The 22,172-nt window shown below is 37.7% G+C and overlaps 1 protein-coding gene across 1 annotated transcript; it reads right to left on the bottom strand.

Annotated features, from left to right (window-relative positions):
- Positions 1 to 11,924: 11,924 nt before the first annotated feature.
- LOC128055568 (putative olfactory receptor 2B8) lies at positions 11,925 to 12,887 on the bottom strand. The gene has a single exon (XM_052648178.1). The coding sequence runs from the start codon at positions 12,885 to 12,887 to the stop codon at positions 11,925 to 11,927; it is 963 nt and encodes a 320-aa protein (XP_052504138.1).
- Positions 12,888 to 22,172: the final 9,285 nt, after the last annotated feature.

Below are 22,172 nucleotides of genomic sequence, written 5' to 3'. Positions count from 1 at the left end.
ATTTTTAAGTAAACAAATCAGTATTTCTTTTCTTCATGAAGAGGGAGATAATTAATTAAAATATAATTTTTTAAAAATGCCATGGTGTTATGGCTGATTTACAAAGATAAGCTACATGCTATATCAACCTAAAGGAAAAGATATTTAGACTTCTAAGATCATGTATCATTTTGCTTTAAATTACGGATTGACTTTTTAGAAGTTTTTTTCCTCACATTGGAACTACAAGTTAAAAAATATTTTCTGAATCTAATTAATGGTTTTTATTATTGGCTACATGATAAAATAAAACTGAATCAAGTTGCATTAGTTTTGAACAATTTTAAAGTCTTTAAATGTGATATGTAACTATGTATGAAAACATATATATATTATCATTACTTAAGTTTATTCTTTTGAAATGTTAGACTGCTTAACAATTTTGTCATTAAAAACTGCTCTATGTATTTCTCCTTGTAAGAATGTTAGCATAAATTTCTAGTTATACAATCTTGACATAAAGAAGAAAATACCAAACATGACTGTCAACTTGATTAATCACAAAAAGAAAATAAAAACACATGGAGCCATTTCCCAGATATGAAACTTGAACATTACACACTCTCCAAGGCCCTCTCATTCCTATTCCATTCATTAATTTTCTTACCCACATATAATCACTCTCCAGTTCAGTTCAGTTCAGTCGCTCAGTCGTATCCGAGTCTTTGCAACCCCATGAATCGCAGCAGGCCAGGCCTCCCTGTCCATCACCATCTCCCGGAGCTCACCCAGACTCCCGTCTATCGAGTCCGTGATGTCATCCAGCCAATCATCCTCGGTCGTCCCCTTCTCCTCCTGCCCCCAATCCCTCCCAGCATCAGAGTCTTTTCCAATGAGTCAGCTCTTCTCAAGAGGTGGCCAAAGTACTAGAGTTTCAGCTTTAGCATCATTCCTTCCAAAGAAATCCCAGGGCTGATCACCTTCAGAATGGACTGGTTGGATCTCCTTGCAGTCCAAGGGATTCTCAAGAGTCTTCTCCAACACCACACTTCAAAAGCATCAATTCTTTGGCACTCAGCTTTCTTCACAGTCCAACTCTAACATCCATGCATGACCACTGGAAAAACCATAGCCTTGACTAGATGGACCTTAGTTGGCAAAGTAATGTCTCTGCTTTTGAATATACTGTCTAGGTTGGTCATAACTTTTTTTCCAAGGAGTAAGCGTCTTTTAACTTCATGGCTGCAATCACCATCTGCAGTGATTTTGGAGCCCCCCCAAAATAAAGTCTGACACTGTTTCCTCTGTTTCCCCATCTATTTCCCATGAAGTGATGGGACCGGATGCCATGATCTTCGTTTTCTGAATGTTGAGCTTTAAGCCAACTTTTTCGCTCTCCTCTTTCACTTTCATCAAGAGGCTTTTTAGCTCCTCTTCACTTTCTGCCATAAGGGTGGTGTCATCTGCATATCTGAGGTTATTGATATTTCTCCTGGCAATCTTGATTCCAGCTTGTGTTTCTTCCAGTCCAGCGTTTCTCATGATGTACTCTGCATAGAAGTTAAAGAAGCAGGGTGACAATATACAGCCTTGACGTACTCCTTTTCCTATTTGGAACCATTCTGTTGTTCCATGTCCAGTTCTAACTGTTGCTTCCTGACCTGCATACAGATTTCTCAAGAGGCAGGTTAGGTGGTCTGGTATTCCCATCTCTTTCAGAATATTCCACAGTTTCTTGTGATCCACATAGTCAAAGGCTTTGGCATAGTCAATAAAGCAGAAATAGATGTTTTTCTGGAACTCTCTTGCTTTTTCCATGATCCAGTGGATGTTGGCAATTTGATCTCTGGTTCCAGTGCACTAAGTGCAGGCGGCTGTGAGAGCCGGCTGGGGAACTAAGCGCGGCCGAGAGGAGCTACCCTGTGTCCGAGGTCAGGGGCGGACGGGAGGAGACACCTCGTGTCTGAGGTCAGGGGCAGCCGGGAAGAGACACCCCGCGTCCGAGGTCAGGGGCGGCCGGGAGAAGCCACCTCGAGCCTGTGGCCAGGGGCGGTGACCTTGAGGAGCCACCCCGAGCCTGAGGCCAGGGGCAGCAGCTGGGAGGAGCCACCTCACGCCAGAGGCCAGGGTCAGCGGCCGGGAGAAGCAATCCGAGGAGCAGTGGCTGCGCAGGTGCAGGAGGGCCTAGAGGAGGTATCCCACGTTGAAGGTCAGGAACGGCGGTGGTGGGAAGATACCCCTCATCCAAGGTAAGGAGCAGCAGCTGTGCTTTGCTGGAGCAGCCGTGAAGAGATACCCCACGCCCAAGGTAAGAGAAACCCAAGTAAGATGGTAGGTGTTGCAAGAGGGCATCAGAGAGCAGACACACTGAAACCATACTCACAGAAAACTAGTTAATCTAATCACACTAGGACCACAGCCTTGTCTAACTCAAAGAAACCAAGCCATGCCTGTGGGGCAACCCAAGACGGGCGGGTCATGGTGGAGAGGTCTTACAGAACGTGGCCCACTGGAGAAGGGAATGGCAAGCCACTTCACTATTCTTGCCTTGATGATCTCATGAACAGTATGAACAGTATGAAATCACTATCCAGATGTCTAAAAACAAAGTTTGTTTCATGTGTTTATGAACTTTGCATAGATTGAATGGTGCCACACATAATCTTTTCATTTCACTTGTTTCTGAGATTCATCCAGAACATTGCATGTAGCAGTATTTTGCTTTCATTGCTGGATAGTATTCTATATTATGAATATAGTACACTTTATTGATTATTTAACTACTGAATATTTGATAATTTCTATTTGGTTTTATTATAGTACTGCTTGTATGAATGTTTTATTTTAAATATTTTGATGAGTGTATCTAGTAATGGAATTTCTAAGTAATATGGAATGCACATGCTAAGCTTCAGTATGCGTACTGCCTAACAGTTTTCAGGTGGAGGAACCGTTGTAGACTCCCACCAGCCATGTATGAGAATTCCTTCTGCTCACATTTTTAATAACACTTGGAAGTATTAGTCTGTCTTAGTTTAGGTATTCTGGGAATCTTATAGTAGTATTAAATTGTGAGTTTAAGTTGCATTTCCATGATGGCTAAAGTAGTTGAGCATCTTTTTTGTATGTTGATTGGTCATTTAAGAATCAATTTTTGTGAAGCACCTATTCAAGATTTTAAGACATTTTTATGTTAGATTATCTGCTTTTCCTTCTTCTGTATTTGCAGATATTTTTATTTTCTGGTCTAACTTTTGCTGTAGTAAGTTTTATAAACATATTAACCTGCACTATGGTTTGACATTTCACTTTCTTAATGATATCTTGTGCTTTAAAAAGTTGCTAATGACATCTGATTTATCAATGACTTCCTTATATTAGTGCTATTTATGTATTATTTTTATTTTATTTATTTATTTATTTATTTTTTACTTTACAATACTGTATTGGTTTTGCCATACATTGACATGAATCTGCCACAGGAACTTATGTACACTTATGCATTATTTTTTTAAAAAACTTTTCTTTTCAACCTCCAGATCAAAAACATATTCATCAGTGTTATTTTCCAGATGGTTTCATGTTTGCCGTTCACATTTATAGTCTCTAAAATCTACATTTATATTCTCTAAAATAATTTTTGTGAGAGAAATGTCAATATTTATTTTTTATGAATATCCAGTTGACAAAGCACTATTTAAAAATCACTGTTCCTCTCTTCTCTTCAGGATCAAGTTTGTTATAAATCTAGTGTCTAAAATAATGTGGGTCTCTTTCTGGATTCTCCATTGTGTTTAATTATTTTCCTTGTCTATTCTTGTGCCCATGAGACATTTATTATTAATAAATAAATCTTGATATCAAGATTCCCAAGTCTTCCCACTTTGTTCGAAGGGGAAAATTATAGATCTATTTCTCTCTCATGAACATAATGAAAAATTCTAAGCAAGTTATTAACATGTGAATCTAAAATATATCAAAAGGAGAATAGATTATGACCAAGGGGATTTTATTCCAAGAATTCAAAGTTGTATTAATGTTGAAAGGTCAATCAATGGAATATACTGTCTTAATAAAAAAAGGGGGGGAAAAACCATAGCATCATTTCAATAGGTCGAAATGAAAAGTCCTTTGATGAAATTCAACATCCATTCATGATAACATAAAAACATAATAACATTTGGCATACTAACATTAGAGGGGAACATTATTAATATGATAAAGTGTAGCTGTAAACGTCTTACAAGAGAAAATCACTACTTATGCCTAACAATAGCTAGCAAAATTTTGAAGACCCAATGAATGTTGGTTTAAATGAAATTAAATTTTAAATTAGTTTAAATGGAATTAAACTATGTCCAAAGTCATAGTTAACATGTGTGACCAAGAGACAGAGCCCAAAACTACTGGACTGTACATACATCACATATAAATACATATTGGAAAAACAAGAAAGTTTATATTTTTATAGTATTAAAATATGTGAGGCTTTGAACAGAGCAGGAAGAATAAATTATATAGGTAAAACTTAAAAGATACTACCTCTAGAAAGGCCACAGACTAGGAGAAAATATTTGCAAAAAAAATCTCATAAAGAACTGCTGTCTAAAATATACAAGGAAATATTAAAACTCAATAATAATTAAATATTTCAATTTAAAAAATGGGCCAAAGAGTTTGATACCTCATCAAAGAAGATACACAGATGGCAAGTAAGCATATGAAAAGATGCTCCATATCAGGCCACCAAGGAAATGCAAATTATGCAAATTAAAACAATGAGATACCACTCTACACTTAGAAGCACTGCCAAGATTCAGAACATTGACAACACTGAATGCTGGTGAGCATGTAGAGCACCAGAAATTCTCATTCATTGTTGATGGGTTTGCAAAATGGTACATCCATTTTGGAAGATAGTTTGGCAGTTTCTTACAAAACTAAACATGTTCTTACCCTATGACCTAGCAATCATACTCCTTAGTATTTATGCAAAGGGGTTGAAAACCTATGTTCACACAAAACCCTGACCATGGATGTTTACAGTGGCTTCACTTGTAAATGCCAAAACTTGGAAACAACCAATATACCCTTCAGTTCAGTTCAGTCACTCAGTCGTGTCCTACTCTTCGCAACCCCATGAATCGCAACATGCCAGGCCTCCCTGTTCATCACCATCTCCTGGATTTCACTCAGACTCACATCCATCGAGTCTGAGATGCCATCCAGCCATCTCATCCTCGGTCGTCCCCTTCTCCTCCTGCCCCCAATCCCTCCCAGCATCAGAGTCTCTTCCAATGAGTCAACTCTTCGCAAGAGGTCGCCAAAGTACTAGAGTTTCAGCTTTAGCATCATTCCTTCCAAAGAAATCCCAGGGTTGATCTCCTTCAGAATGGACTGGTTGGATGTCCTTGCAGTCCAAGGGATTCTCAAGAGTCTTCTCCAACACCACACTTCAAAAGCATCAATTCTTCGGTGCTCAGCCTTCTTCACAGTCCCACTCTCACATCCATACATGACCACTGCAAAAACCCTAGCCTTGAATAGACGGACCTTAGTCAGCAAAGTAACGTCTCTGCTTTTGAACAGACTATCTAGCTTGGTCATAAATTTTCTTCCAAGGAGTAAGCGTCTTTTAACTTCATGGCTGCAGTCACCATCTGCAGTGATTTGGGAGCCCCCCAAAATAAAGTCTGACACTGTTTCTACTGTTTCCCCATCTATTTCCCATGAAGTGATGGGACCAGATGCCATGATCTTTGTTTTCTGAATGTTGAGCTTTAAGTCAACTTTTTCGGTCTCCACTTTCACTTTCATCAAGAGGCTTTTTAGCTCCTCTTCACTTTCTGCCATAAGGGTGGTGTCATCTGCATATCTGAGGTTATTGATATTTCTCCTGGCAATCTTGATTCCAGCTTGTGTTTCTTCCAGTCCAGCGTTTCTCATGATGTACTCTGCATAGAAGTTAAAGAAGCAGGGAGACAATATACAGCCTTGACGTACTTCTTTTCCTGTTTGGAACCATTCTGTTGTTCCATGTCCAGTTCTAACTGTTGCTTCCTGACCTGCATACAGATTTCTCAAGAGGCAAGGCAGGTGGTCTGGTATTCCCATCTCTTTCAGAATTTTCCAGTTTATTAAGATCCACACAGTCAAAGGCTTTGGCATAGTTAATAAAGCAGAAATAGATGTTTTTCTGGAACTGTCTTGCTTTTTCAATGGTCCAGAGGATATGGGCAATTTGATCTCTGGTTCCTCTGCGTTTTCTAAAACCACCTTGAATATCTGGAAGTTCACAGTTCACATATTGCTGAAGCCTGGCTTGGAGAATTTTGAGCATTACTTTACCAGCATGTGAGATGAGTGCAATTGTGTGGTAGTTTGAGCATTCTTTGGCATTGACTTTGTTTGGAATTGGAATGAAAACTGACCTTTTCCAGTCCTGTGACCACTGCTGAGTTTTCCAAATTTGCTGGCATATTGACTGCAGCACTTTCACAGCATCATCTTTCAGGATTTGAAACAGCTCAACTGGAATTCCATCACCTCCACTAGCTTTGTTCGTAGTGATGCTTTCTAAGGCCCACTTGACTTCACATTCCACGATGTCTGGTTCTAGATTAGTGATCACATCATCATGATTATCTGGGTCGTGAAGATCTTTTTTGTACAGTTCTTCTGTGTATTCTTGCCACCTCTTCTTAATATCTTCTGCTTCTGTTAGGTCCAGACCATTTCTGTCCTTTATCGAGCCCATCTTTGAATGAAATGTTCCCTTGGTACCTCTAATTTTCTTGACGAGATCTCTAGTCTTTCCCATTCCGTACTTTTCCTCTATTTCTTTGCATTGATTGCTAAAGAAGGCTTTATCTCTTCTTGCTATTCTTTAGAATTCTGCATTCAGATGCTTGTATCTTTCCTTTTCTCCTTTGCTTTTCACTTCTCTTCTTTTCACAGCTATTTGTAAGGCCTCTCCAGACAGCTGTTTTGCTTTTTTGCATTTCTTTTCCATAGGGATGGTCTTGATCCCTGTCTCCTGTATAGTGTCACGAACCTCATTCCATAGTTCATCAGGCACTCTATCTATCAGATCTAGGCCCTTAAATCTATTTCTCACTTCCACTGTATAATCATGAGGGATTTGATTTAGGTCATACCCGAATGGTCTAGCGGTTTTCCCGACTTTCTTCAACTAAAGTCTGAATTTGGTAATAAAGATTTCATGATCTGAGCCACAGTCAGCTCCTGGTCTTGTTTTTGTTGACTGTATAGAGCTTCTCCATCTTTGGCTGCATAGAATATAATCAATCTGATTTCGGTGTTGACCATCTAGTGATGTCCATGTGTAGAGTTTTCTCTTGTGTTGTTGGAAGAGGGTGTTTGCTATGACCAGTGCATTTTCTTGGCAAAACTCAATTAGTCTTTGCCCTGCTTCATTCACTAAAACCATACTCACAGAAAACTAGTCAATCTAATCACACTAGGACCACAGCCTTGTCTAACTCAATGAAACCAAGCCATGCCTGCGGGGCAACCCAAGATGGGTGGGTCATGGTGGAGAGGTCTGACAGATCGTGGTCCACTGGAGAAGGGAATGGCAAGCCACTTCAGTATTCTTGCCTTGAGAACCCCATGAACAGTATGAAAAGGCAAAATGATAGGATACCAAAAGAGGAACTCCCCAGGTCATTAGGTGCCCAATATGCTACTGGAGATCAGTGGAGAAATAACTCCAGAAAGAATGAAGGGATGGAGCCAAAGCAAAAACAATACCCAGTTGTGGATGTGACTGGTGATAGAAGTAAGATCCGATGCTGTAGAGAGCAATATTGCGTAGGAACCTGGAATGTCAGGTCCATGAATCAAGGCAAATTGGAAGTGGTCAAACAAGAGATGACAAGGGTGAACGTCGACATTCTAGGAATCAGCGAACTAAAATGGACTGGAATGGGTGAATTTAACTCAGGTGACCATTATATCTACTACTGCGGGCAGGAATCCCTCAGAAGAAATGGAGTAGCCATGATGGTCAACAAAAGAGTCCAAAATGCAGTACTTAGATGCAATCTCAAAAACGACAGAATGATCTCTGTTCGTCTCCAAGGCAAACCATTCAATATCACAGTTATCCAAGTCTATGCCCCAACCAGTAATGCTGAAGAAGCTGAAGTTGAACGGTTTTATGAAGACCTACAAGACCTTTTAGAACTAACACCCCAAAACATACCCTTTAGTAAGTGAATAAATAAATGAACTGTGATACTTCCAGGCAATGGAATCTTATTCAGTGCTAAAAAGTAATGAACTATCAAACATTGAAAAGCCATAGAAGAAACTTAAATCCATATCACCAAGTGAAAGAGGCCAGTCTGAAAAGGCTACAGTTTATAATGATTCCAACTGTTTGATATATTGAAAAGGCCAAACTATGGAGATCAAAAAGATTAGTGTTTGCCAGGCATTAAGGTGGAAGGAAGGATGAGTAGGCAGAGCACAGAGGATTTTTAAGACAGTGAAAATAACCTGTATGATACTTCAATGGTGGACATATGTCATTGAAATGTATTCAAACTCATAGAATGTACAACACCAAGAATAAACCCTAATGTAAAGCATGGACTTTGAGAGATAATGATGTATCAGTACAGGTTCATTAGTTAAAATGAATGTAGCATTCTGAGGTGGGATGTTGATAGTCCGGGGCGGGGGGGGGGGGGGGGGGCGGGGGAGGCTGTTTGTGTCGTGGGGTGATGGGGGTGGGGGGTGGTGGGAGGGAGGTGGAGAAGATATATGGACTATCTCTGAACATTTTTCTTAAACTTGCTGTAAAGCTAAGTGAAAGTGAAAGTCGCTCAGTTGTGTCAGACTCTTTGTGACCCCATAGACTATACAGTCCACGGAATTCTCCAGGCCAGAATGCTGGAGTGGGTAGCATTTCCCTTCTCCAAGGGATCTTCCCAACCCAGAAATTGAACCCAGGTCTCCCACATTGCAGGCTGATTCTTTAGCAGCTGAACCATAAGGGAAGCCCCTGTAGCTAAAACTGCTCTTAAAAAATACTCTGATGGGAATTTTATAACATCTTCAAGCAACTCACTTCCATACTCTTTAGGAGAAATAAACTATATATCCACTGCTGAAACATATCTGAAAAGGACAAGTGTACATCACCATTAATAAAATGACCTATTGCATTACAATCTTTGAGAGTGCATGCTTTTTTGTACTTTGTGCTAAATCCACTCAGTCTGCTTTTTTCTCCTATGTTCCCAATGGGAACATCATAATTTGCATAAGAAGGTAAGAAAAGATGTGATTAATATATAGTGGCATGTATCCATGTAGGAACTTCTTTCAGATATTTGGGCTATTTTCAGAGTACATGCAAGAGGCTCTTGACTGTTTCAAGCCCAGACACTGTTGCTGAGAAGTAGGCTTTTCATCCAGGCTTCCCTGGTAGCTCAGCTTGTAAAAATTCCTGGGTTGGGAAGATCCCCTGGAGAAGGGATAGGCTACCCACCCCAGTATTCTTGGGCTTTCCTGGTGGCTCAGACGGTAAAGAATTCACCCACAATGTGGGAAACATGGATTCAATCCTTGGGTTGGGAAGATCCCCTGGAGGAGGGCATGGCAACTCAACACAGCCTGGAGAATCCCCATGAACAGAGGAGCCTGGCGGGGTACAGTATATGCGGTTGCAAAGAGTTGCACAGGACTGAATGACTAAGCACAGTACAGCACAGGCTTTTACATCCAATAGTCATTACATAAAAACATAGAATTTGTAAAACATGGGTTTAGGGAAATACAACCTGTGTAAAGAAGCTATATGATTTCCTGCATTCCAACTTAAAGAAAAAATAGTTTTTCCATTTGGCCTGCTGAGAACAGCTATTACAATGCTGATAAAGATGAATGAGCACCAAGAATAAAATATATACTGTTTGGGCAACAAGATGTTTTTAGACAAAACACCATTACTGAGAGATGTACATGTTCCCCACATGTTCAGTTCGGTTCAATTTCTCAGTCGTGTCTGACTCTTTGCGACCCCATGGACTGCAGCATGCCAGGCTTCTCTGTCCATCCCCAACTCCCAGAGCATACTCAAACTCATGTCCATTGAGTCGGTGACGCCATCCAACCATCACATCCTCTGTTGTCCTCTTCTCCTCCTGCCTTCAATCTTTCCCAGCATCGGGGTCTTTTCTAATGAGTCAATTACATCAGGTGGCCAAAGTATTGGAGTTTCAGTTTCAGCATCAGTCCTTCCAATGAATAGTCAGGACTGATCTCCTTTCTGATGGACTGGTTGGATCTCCTTGCAGTCCAAGGGACTCTCAAGAGTCCTCTCCAACACCACAGTTCAAAAGCATCAATTCTTCAGCACTCAGCTTTCTTTATAGTCCAACTCTCACATCCATACATGACTACTGGAAAAACCAAAGCTTTGGCTAGACAGACCTTTGTTGCCAAAGTAATGTCTCTGTTTTTTAATATGCTGTCTAGGTTGGTCATAACTTTCCTTCCAAGGAGTAAGTGTCTTTTAGTTTCATGGCTGCAGTCACCATCTGCAGTGATTTTGGGGCCCCCAAAAATAAAGTCTGTCACTGTTTCCATTGTTTCCCCATCTATTTGCCATGAAATGATGTCAAGATCTTCATTTTCTGAATGTTGAGTTTTAAGCCAGCTTTTTCACTCTCCTTTTCACTTTCATCAAAAGGTTCTTTAGTTCCTCTTCACTTTCTGCCATAAGTGTGGTGTCATCTGCATATCTGAGGTTATTGATATTTCTCCCAGCAATCTTGATTCTAGCTTGTGCTTCATCCAGTCTAGCATTTCTCATGATGTACACTCTACTTATAAGTTAGATAAGCAGGGAGACAATATACAGCCTTGACGTACTCTTTTCCCAATTTGAAACCAGTCTATTGTTCCATGTCCAGTTTTAACTGTTGATTTTGACCTGCATACAGATTTCTCAAGAGGCAGGGCAGGTGGTCTGGTATTCCCATCTCTTGAAGAATTTTCTACAGTTTTTTGTGATCCACACAGTCAAAGGCTTTGACATAGTCAATAAAGCAGAAGTATGTGTTTTTCTGGAACTCTCTTGCTTTTTTGATGATCCAACAGGTGTTGACAATTTGATCTCTGGTTCCTCTGCCTTTTCTAAATCCAGCTTGAACATCTGGAAGCTTATGGTTCCCATACTGTTGAAGCCTGGCTTGGAGAATTTTGAGCATTACTTTGCTAGTATGTGAGATGAGTGCCATGAGGGAAAACTTCTGTAGAATGGCCTGCAGAGTTGTAAAAATATTCTGTAAGAGGTCGCTAGCAGGAAAGGATAAGTGAGCTAACAGTCATAGGCACAGAGCCTTCTACAGGTATGCCCCTTTTCTTCAGAATAGTGTAGAGAACCACAGCATGTACTTGGCTCCCTGAGGAGCTTCCATTCTCATTTGATTTAAATTATATTACATATACAACAACTACACTGACAGCATTTTGAAGACAGTATATGAAAAGAAGAAATGAATTGCCCTGTTGATGCTCTATAGGTGCATTCCGCTAATTTTGTAGCATAATTTAGTCTTTTCCAGTAGTCATCTTTCTGCTTTTTAAAGAAGTCTCAAGATCACTTCCTTAATCACCAGTTTTAGTATTCTATGTATAAGAAATTATATTTGGATGTTAATTTTTAAACTTCATTAGAAAAGACAGAGTAAAAATGAAATATTTAATTAAAACCTATAAACATTTATTATCCATTTTTCAAGCTGCTTCATTATTTCAAGAGGAGAATAATCAACATTTGACTTTCTATGAAATACTTGGGTGATAATAGTAACAATCAGCCACTGTTACTTGGGAGTGAAAGGAGTAATGAAAGTTGGTAAAGACAGTCTGGGAGTGTGGTGTTTGAATTAAAAGAGGCCTACATTCTCCTAAGCCGTGTTCCACCCTTGCTCTAGTTGTCTCCCCAGCAGCTTCCTTACTGCTTCCTTTGCATCCTTATTCCTCAAGGTGTAGATGAGGGGGTTGAGCATTGGAGTTAGGAGCCCATAGAAAAGAGCAAGAAGCTTGCCCTTCAGCTTGGCAGAATTGCTCTTGGGTGCCATGTATGCATAACCACTAATGGCTGAGCCATAGAACATAACAACCACAAGCAGATGAGACCCACATGTGTTGAAGGCCTTCTTTCGACCCTCAGAAGACTGGATTCTTACCACTGACCTAACAATGTTGATGTAAGAGAACAGGATTAATCCCACTGGGATAACTTTTATGACCACCACAGCAGCATACATCTCCACTTCATTGATCCATGTATCAACACATGATAATTGAAGCATGGCGGGTACTTCACAGAAGAAATTCTCCACCTGATATTGACCACAGCGAGGTAACAGGAAAGTCAACACTGTTTGCACCAGAGAGTTGCTGAAACCTGTGGCCCAAGCCACTGCTGCCAATTGTTGGCATAGCCGAAAATGCATGATAACTGTGTAATGCAGAGGCTGGCAGATAGCTACATAACGATCAAAGGCCATTACTGAGAGAAGGACACATTCAGTGGATCCTAAGCCAAGGAATATGAATAGTTGAGCTATGCAGCCTCCGTAGCTGATATTTCTCCAGCGGTTCTGTATGTTGACCAGCATCTGGGGGACAGTTGAGGTAGTATAGCAGAGGTCCAAAAAAGAGAGATTAGCCAGAAAGAAATACATTGGGGTGTGGAGTCTAGGATCAAGGCGCCACAAGATAATGATGGCTGAATTCCCAAGGAGAGTCATCATGTAGAAAATGGAGATGGCCACAAAAAGAACCATTTCTAGTTTGGGCCATTCAGAGAAGCCCACCAGAACAAAGCCTTTAGAGTGATGAAGAGTGTTATTGAATCTTCTCATTGCTGTGACTCTACTTGCTGGAAACACCACAGGCAGATTTTGGAGCTTGATTAGCCTTTGCTTAGAACTTAATGTTGGTTCGTGAACCTACATGTAATAGAGGAACTGGGTAGGGGATGCTGAAACAAATAAAATCATTAATGTATTTCCTTTTATTACCTAGGCAAGAAGAATGAGAGTTAACGATAATATATCTATATTTTAACAACCATATTTTAAGCCATGACTTTCATTTGGTAAGCACATCGCTAACTAAGTAGAGGTATTACAAAAGTAAATATTGTAAAGGTGTATTACACAATATTCGTTGCAAAAAGAAAGTGTTGGATCTGTTAAGATGGAGAGACACTGAGACTTCATTGGAGCTTCATTAAATCTCTAATTCACTCGATATATTTTTTAACTTATTTTTTTTCAATTCAGTTCACTTTCTTGCTGATAATAATGCACTTATATTATAGCAGGTGAAATTTACCATCTTTGATAGGCACTGTCAGTTAAAGAATATAAATCCTCCTTTTTAATTACTGTATGCCTCCTTTCCTCTTATTGTAATTAAGTTAATAGAGATAAAATTCCAAGGACCAAAGACAATCCCTTATAGAATTAATTTATTATCACATTTAGCCAAGAAATAATTAGTAGAAGCTAACATAAGTAGGACTAAAATTTTTACTTATTTTACTTATGTTGAACACATTTCTACCAAATAGTATATATATATCAAAAAAGTTTTGATATATATATATGTAGATATGTATATATTTATATTTAAAAAGTTTGTTTTCCATGGATGTTTTACTATTCCCTCCATTTGGCCGCACTTCTAAGGATTAAAAATTCTCATAATGGGCTGTAGCAAAGTGGAAAAGCTGTGAAAAATATACAAACTCTCTTGTGTGAGTCCTGGATTACATAGATAGTAAATGGCCTATAATTACATAGGTAGTAAATGGTAGTATCAGCATCAGACTCTTCGTCTCTGCCTCCGAGAAAACCCTGTTTTTTAAACACTATTGTATGTAGCCATAGGATTCATGAATAAACCTGTAATGTGTGAATAAACATTCACTTAATAACATTTTATTTGTCACATTGGATATTAGCTAGTAAAGATATGAAATCTGTTATCTTTAATTATCTGTATGCCTGGATTCAAGGATACTCTTGTCTGAACTTAAAGATGGCAAAGTACATTAAGCAAAACAGGATTGTGTCCTGGAAAGAACAGTGAGCTGGTTTATTAGCTAGCACAGTGAAATAATAAAATTAAATAAGAAGTAAAAAGACTAGGAAGAATAAAATATTTTGACATAATTTATATGTAATTACTATCCTGAGATCTAATTATTAAAAATCCTATTAAAATTAAGTTCATATAGCAAATAATTATTAATACTAAATAAAGGTGCAATTCCAAAAGATTAGCATATAAATGCAAATAAAATTTCATTCTGAAAAATTTTAAACATCACCAATAATTTAAAAGTATATAGGAATGTTATTTTAAATGATATTAAAAATATCATTTGTCAACCTTTCCTTAAGAAAACACTTGAGATATAAAATCAATGCACATACATATTTACATGCTAGGATAGGCATTGCTGGTATATTTACATGATTTAAAAAATTAGAAAAAATAACTTTAATGTTTCAGAAGAGCAAAATGTTGAATGTAATTTATCTATTGATTAGACTGTTACAGTCAATAAAATTAATTACATACATGCAATGCCTATTCATCATTATCATAATATCTTGGTATATGAAACATGCCTAATATAAAATATGACATATTTTTTGAATATTGCTAAAATACATGTAAATTATGCTTACAAAAGAATGAGAAAACTACAAAAAAAAATGGGGTTTGCGATTACTAATGATTTTCATTATATAATTATGTTCCACTTTTCCAAAGACTTCCCTGGTGGCTCAGAGGTTAAAGTGTCTGCCTGGAATGCAGGAGACCAGGGTTTGATCCCTGGGTTGGGAAGATCCCCTGAAGAAGGAAATGGCAACCCACTCCAGTACTCTTGCCTGGAGAATCCCATGGAGGGAGGAGCCTGGTAGGCTACAGTCCATGGGGTCGCAAAGAGTCGGACACGACTGAGTGACTTCACTTCACTTTTCCAAATTATATTCAGTGATTAAGCATTCTTCTTATATGTGTGTGTGTGTGTGTGTGTTTTAGTTGCTCAGTTGTATCCAACTGTTCGTGACCCCTATGGGCTGTAGCCCACCAGGCTCCTCTGTCCATGGAATTCTCCTGGAAAGAATACCGGAGTATTTGTTTTTTGTGATTAGTCAAATCCATAATACAAATATGCAGAATTATTTGACAGGCAGTAAGGAAAAAAAATAAAAGCTTAAACCCTTTGGATTACCATAGTGTCCTGGTAAAATTTATACTGTTTCCATATATACATCATTCATCATTCATATTTTGATCTGTTTGATATGAATATGAGAGTCATTCTTATGGAAAGAAGAGGGCCTTCTACAGCATATGGAATCTTCTATGCATGGATGGTTATGTGGACAGTGTAGAAAACTTCCCAAACTGAGAAGGAATCATAATGGAGTATAAGACTATGAAATAGAAATGAAGTCACCAAAGTCAGAATTCAGCTAATTCAAAAATTAGTCTGTGGCCAGTTGTAATATTCACCTCTCAAAGGATATTATTCACTACTCCTTTTGGATGGCAGGAAGGAAGCAAGGACAGGAAGAGGAAAGAAAGGCAGGAAGGGATTCTGATTTTAATGTTTCCTGAAAAGAACAGTTGCTAAGAATAACAGTTTCTACATAGGGACATTTTCTGAAGACCAAGTGTCATATGATAAATATAAGCTGAAGATGTATTCAGAAAATACTTTTACATCCTACTTAATCTAAATAAATACCTCACAACAGTCATTCAAAACATCTTTCCTCATGCTTTCTTAGTATATAGTACAGTTAGTATATGCTTTCTTACTGTATGCATTCTTAAAATAAAATAGTATAAAATGGAATTTTTTATCTTTGACAGAATAAGACATTGTGAACAGGAAGTGTGTAATCAAATCGGTCCTAGAAACAAGTACAGTATCTCTTTGTACATTTTATGCTACCAAACTGACATAATAATAAATTCACTGAAGCTTGTGCACATCCGCAAAGTTTCTGTACTCTGTTGTTATGCTGAAATGAATTTGTACTACCCCTAAATCCACGAGCAATCCTTTCCAGATTACAAATTACAAATATGTAGAAATACGGTTCCTTAGTAAATAGGAACTCATCCACTTGATTACTTGGGTAGTTTCCCAAAACTCTAAGATATCTTACCAAATCTACATTGACTTGGTTGGGGAGAGATCAGTTCATGCTTTAGAAGGATTACTCAGCATAATTTTCCTCACCTGGCAGTGAGCTCTCCCCAAAATGAACAATCTTGGAAATTAAAACAGAAAAAAAGTTACCTGATGGAACCTAAATACTCTACTCACTCTTACTATTCAAATATTTAAGTATCATTATTCCTTTTTCTTTACCTCTAATTAATTTTATCCTTAATAAAATTATTTTAATTCACATGCCATGATAGTACCTCTCCCTCCTGCTGTTGTCCGTAGTCTTGGTCTGCACAAACAAACCTGTTGCTTGTCAAAGTGACAGTCTTCTAAGCAACAGTTTCTAAGACTAAGAATAACACCAAGAGTAAAAGTAACTTCCCCTCTTTTGGAACTAAGTTTCCTTTTCCTCTGAAAGAAGCCTCTCAGAGGTTCTGTGTCACTTACTTCTGTTTTGCTGCATTGTTCAGCTTGTAAGGTGTCTCACTCTCGCTAGTCCTAGCACAAATTCCTTGTGTCTAGATCTCATCACAATATTGACTCTCCTCTTTTTTTAATGCCATATTTAAAAGAATACAAGGATACCTAGGGTCTCCTTGCTTTTTACTCCTCAGGGAATGTAGTGACTTTAGGATGGGGCATGCTGGAAATTCTGACCTTGGGGAACCAATCTGCCAGTTGCAATTAAAACTCATAGAGAAAAGCACTTAGGGCCATGGGGAAAATACAAAAAATAAAAATAGCGTCATAAACTGCTTACAAAGCAAATGAATTATACATAATTCTGCCATAGTGTATAAACTCACAAATCTTAAGATGAATAAGTGAAAGTGAAAGAAATTGGAGTGAATGCCACTCAGTCATGTCCAACTCTTTGCGACCAATAGTCCATGGAATTCTCCAGGCCAGAATACTGGAGTGGGTAGCCTATCCCTTCTCCAGGGGATCTTCCTGTCCCAGGAGTTGAACTGGGGTTTCCTGTATTGCAGGCAGATTCTTTACCAACTGAGCTATCAGGGCTTGACACCTTTTTATTAAAGCTTAATCTGAATTACATCATTTGGTAATCCAGAGCTTCACCAATATAATATGTTGTGAAACTTTTGGGTTTAGTTTTCAACCTGATAGTTAAGAAATTGTATCTTTGTGTCACTGCATTTTGTATTTCTGTTATAATGAATGAGGTTGATGTTCTTTCTGTATGTTCAGATGCTGCTGCCTATTTGTGAAATAGCTATTGGTATTTGAAGATGTTGTTGTCCATTTTACTATGAGTTTATAAGTTTCCTCTTGGTTTGAGGAAGCTTTTTATATATTAGGAGATTAGCCCTTTAGCAACAATATGAATACGATTTTTTTGATTGTAACTTGTGTTCTAACTTCTCTTATTACATTTTTTATTGTATAATAGTAAAACATATATAGAAAAATGAAAAAGTCATAAGTATAAGCTCAATGAATTTTTAGAGTTGAAAGACTCCTGTGAAGTGGCACATAGAAGCAAGAGAGAATATATCCATCAGGTCAGAAGCTCTCCTTGTGCCTCTTTCTAGTCACTATCCCCTAAGACACTCTTTTGATTACCAAAACCATAAGCCATATTTGCTTGGTTTTGAAATTTAAATAACTAAACTCATCTAAGATGTACAATTTTGTGTCTGTAAGATTCATCTATGTTTTTACATGTACCATTTAGGGCATTCATTCTCATTCCCATATGCTTATACATTTATGAATATAATGCAATTTATTTTTATTGCCTACATTTGGATAGTTTCATTGGAAGGCTATTACATATAGTGTCAATGTATACATTATCGGATATGTCTTTCAGTGGACAAATGTATGCATTTCTGGGGAATTTCCTGCTGGTTCAGTGGTTAGGACTTCCCACTCTCACTGCCAAGGGCCTGAGTTCTAACTCTGGTTGGATAACTAATATCCCACAAGCCACATGCATAGGCAAGGGGAAAAAAATCAAATATTTCTTTGGGTCTATACTTTGGATTGAAATTTCTGGTGTAAATGGTATTGAGTGTACTCATTTTTAATTAAAAACTGCCAATAAATTTCCAAAGTTGAGCATTTATTTCCTTTATAGCCTCTTCACTTGGAAATGTCAACTTTTGGAAAAAAGTATTCTTTCCATTTGGGTACATAAAGGATATCTCATTATGGTTTAATTTGCATTTTCCTGAGGATTATAAGGATTTTAAAAAGCTGTAACAAATATGTTTAAATTTTTAGTGGTGAAGGCAGACAATATTTATGAACATACAGGAAACTTCATCAAAGAGATGAGCATTATACAAAAAAGTGTAAATATTAGATATAAAAAATACAGTGTCAGAAAACAAAACACAGAGCATTCATGTTCTGTAGGATAAATCAACTCCTCTAACATATGAGTAACTGAAGTCCTATAACATGACAAGAGAAAAAAAGAATTATAAAGATTATTTGAAAAGATAATAATGGTTTCAGTCAGTCAGTTCAGTTGCTCAGTCGTGTCCAACTCTGCAGCCATGGACTGCAGCACACCGGGGTTCCCTGTCCATCACCAACTCCCAGAGCTTACTCAAACTCATGTCCATTGAGTCAGTGATGCCATCCAACCATCTCATCCTCTGTCGTCCCCTTCTCCTCCTGCCTTCAATCTTTCCCAATTGGGAAAGGGTCTTTTCCAATGAGTCAGGTCTTCCAGTCAACCCAAAAATCAAACTGTGGTCTCCTGCATTGCAGGTGGATTCTTTACCAGCTGAGCTATCAGGGAAGTAATGGCTTGGAATAATACAAAATTGGTTAATAACACACTACAAATTTTAAAAAAATTCACCAAACCCAAATCTAGATAAATAAAAATAAAATTAATGTAGCCAACTTACATCTAACTGATGAAAGCAAAAAACAAAGAGAAAAGCTTGAAAGAAGTCAGAGAAAAAGAAAGATTGAATATAGGGTGATAATGATAACAATGAGTGATTTATTATCAGAAACAATGAAAGCCAAAAGTCGATAAAATGTCATATTTAAGGTGTGGAAAAAGTTATCAACTTAGAATATTATATTCAGGGAAAAGGACTTTCAAAATTAAGGCAACATAAGACATTTTCAGATTTTTTAAATGTTTAAGATCATCTGCACAAGAAAACCTCTATAAGAAAAGTTCAAGAAGCCTTTCAGGCTGAAGGGAAGTCTGTACACAAGTATTAATATGTAGATAAACATATCAAAGATTTGTCTATTTTATGTACATATGTATAAGTCAGTTTAAAGACAACTGACTGTTTAAAAAATAAAAATGTGTGTGGAAAATGCATATGTAGTATTTGGCATATATTGAAATAAAATCTATAGATGACAAAAAGAGCACAAGGAAGAGAGGAGGACATGGAATTATACTGCTTTAATTTTATTTTATTGTTTCTGGATTAAAATAAAATGGCTTGATGGTGCACTCCTATCAGTTAAAAATATGTATTTTAACCACTAAAGCAACTTCAACAACAAAAAAGACACAATCTAAGAAGTTAATAAAGGAGATAAAATGAAATAGTAAAAAAAAAATGAATTCATAAAAAGAAGGCAGCAAAGGAGAAATAAAACAAAAACAGAAGAGTTGAGACAAATAGAAAACAAGCAAAAAATTGTAGACTTGAACCCAACCATATTTTAATCCACTTCAGTTCAGCTCAGTAAAGTCGCTCAGTCATGTCCGACTCTTTGCGACCCCATGAATTGCAGCACACCAGGCCTCCCTGTCCGTCACCATCTCCTGGAGTTCACTCAAACTCATGTCCATTGAGTCGGTGATGCCATCCAGCCATCTTATCCTCTCTCATCCCCTCTTCCTCCTGCCCCCAATCCCTCCCAGCATCAGAGTCTTTTCCAATGAGTCAACTCTTCGCATGAGGTGGCCAAAGTACTGGAGTTTCAGCTTTAGCATCATTCCTTCCAAAGAACACCCAGGACGGATCTCCTTTAGAATGGACTGGTTGGATCTCCTTGCAGTCCAAGGGACTCTCAAGAGTCTTCTCCAACACCACAGTTCAAAAGTTATAATTCTTAGGTGCTCAGCTTTCTTCAGAGTCCAACTCTCACATCCATACACGACCACTGGAAAAACCATAGCCTTGACTAGACGGACCTTTGTTGGCAAAGTAATGTCTCTGCTTTTGAATATTCTATCTAGGTTGGTCATAACTTTTCTTCCAAGGAGTAAGTGTCTTTTAATTTCATGGCTGCAGTGATTTTGGAGTCCCCAAAAATAAAGTCTGACACTGTTTCCACTGTTTCCCCATCTATTTCCCATGAAGTGATGGGACCAGATGCCATGATCTTCGTTTTCTGAATGTTGAGCTTTAAGCCAACTTTTTCACTCTTCTCTTTCACTTTCATCAAGAGGCTTTTTATTCACTTACATTACACAAAAACAGAAAAACCATTCCAAACTAAAGGCAGAAATTGTTATGCTTAATAAATAACAACATCCAACTATATCCTGTTTTCAAGAAATAGACTTTAAAAACAAAAGATAAATTGATTCTTTTAAAACTCTTTTTACTAAAAGAGTTAGCAAAGTATACCATGCAAACACAAAGCTTTAAAAGAAGATTTAACTATGTTCATATCAAATAAACCAGACTCCAAGACAAGGAGCATTATAAGAGAAAAAGTGGAATATTATATAAAGATTAAGTTGGCAACTCTATCTTGAATAGGTAACAGTCACAAGTGTGTGCACAACTAATAAAATCTCAAACTTCATGAAGCAGAAGTTGAAAACATCAAAGGACAAATAGGAAATGTACAAACATCATTGGGACTATCAACACATTTCTCTCAATAATGAGTAGGACAACTAGACAAGAAAATAATAACGATACAGAATGTATTTGAAAACCACTCAGCCAACTTGAACTAGTTGAAGTGAATCAAACTTTTTTTTTTTTTTTTTTTACAAAACACATACAGCATTCATCAAAATAGACTGTATAGTTAGCATAGCAGAAATAAAGAGATAGGATAGTTAGGCTGGGGTCTGAGGGTAAGACCTCCCTAAGGACATTTAGGAATCTTTGGAACTTGGACTTGGGATGACAGGCATACCAGGAGCACTGCTGTGGAGAAGAGTGAAATGGAAGACTTCATGCCTGGCAGGAAGACAATCTAAGAGGGAGCTGATGAGATCAAGCTGTAGGACTAAGTAGCCTTGGTACTATAACACGTTCTTTCCAAAAACAAAAAAATAGTTTTTGCTGATTTAACCTCTTGGCTATAACCAAGCTTTCCTGATCCCTTCTCCTCTCCATCTCTCCTTCTCCTCCTCTTCCCCCGCCTTGCATGGGCAGACACACATACATAGACAGACTCAAGTTTACATGAACACTTTGAAAAACAAATTTTATCATGGAAAATGTATTTTTGTGCAACTGCCTTTCTTCATTTACCAGTGTGTCTGGAAATTATTCTACATCAGTACACAGAGATCTTATTATTTTAATGCAGAACAATGTCAACAATTTATACTTAAATGGATTATTTACTCTTGCAGTGATGATTGACATTTTGGTTCTTTCCAGTTTTTCACTTTTACAAAATCTGCAGTAGACAGTTTGTGAACATGTATTGCTGTGTATGTAATAGTATTTCAGTTGGATGCTAAATGAGAATTTTACGTCAAAGGTCATATAAATTTTGCATATTGAATAATGCCAAAAACCTGAAATATATCTATACCAATATACCCTCCATTTAGAAGTGTATAAAAATTATTATTTTCTCAGAAACTCACCTTGGTGTCACAAGAGAAACTTTTTAACCATTTGGAGAAAACACAAAATTGGGTCTCTACCTTATATTACATACATAAATACATTGTAGGTTAATAAGTACACAGAAATGAAAGACATATTTTTTTAACTTTCAGAGTTAGGTAGAGGAG

This window comes from Budorcas taxicolor, chromosome 11 (genome assembly GCF_023091745.1).
Source record: "Budorcas taxicolor isolate Tak-1 chromosome 11, Takin1.1, whole genome shotgun sequence".
In the NCBI taxonomy this organism is placed as follows: domain Eukaryota; kingdom Metazoa; phylum Chordata; class Mammalia; order Artiodactyla; family Bovidae; genus Budorcas; species Budorcas taxicolor.
The sequence above is the reverse complement of the archived record's forward strand: the minus strand, read 5'-3'. Positions and strand labels throughout refer to the sequence as shown.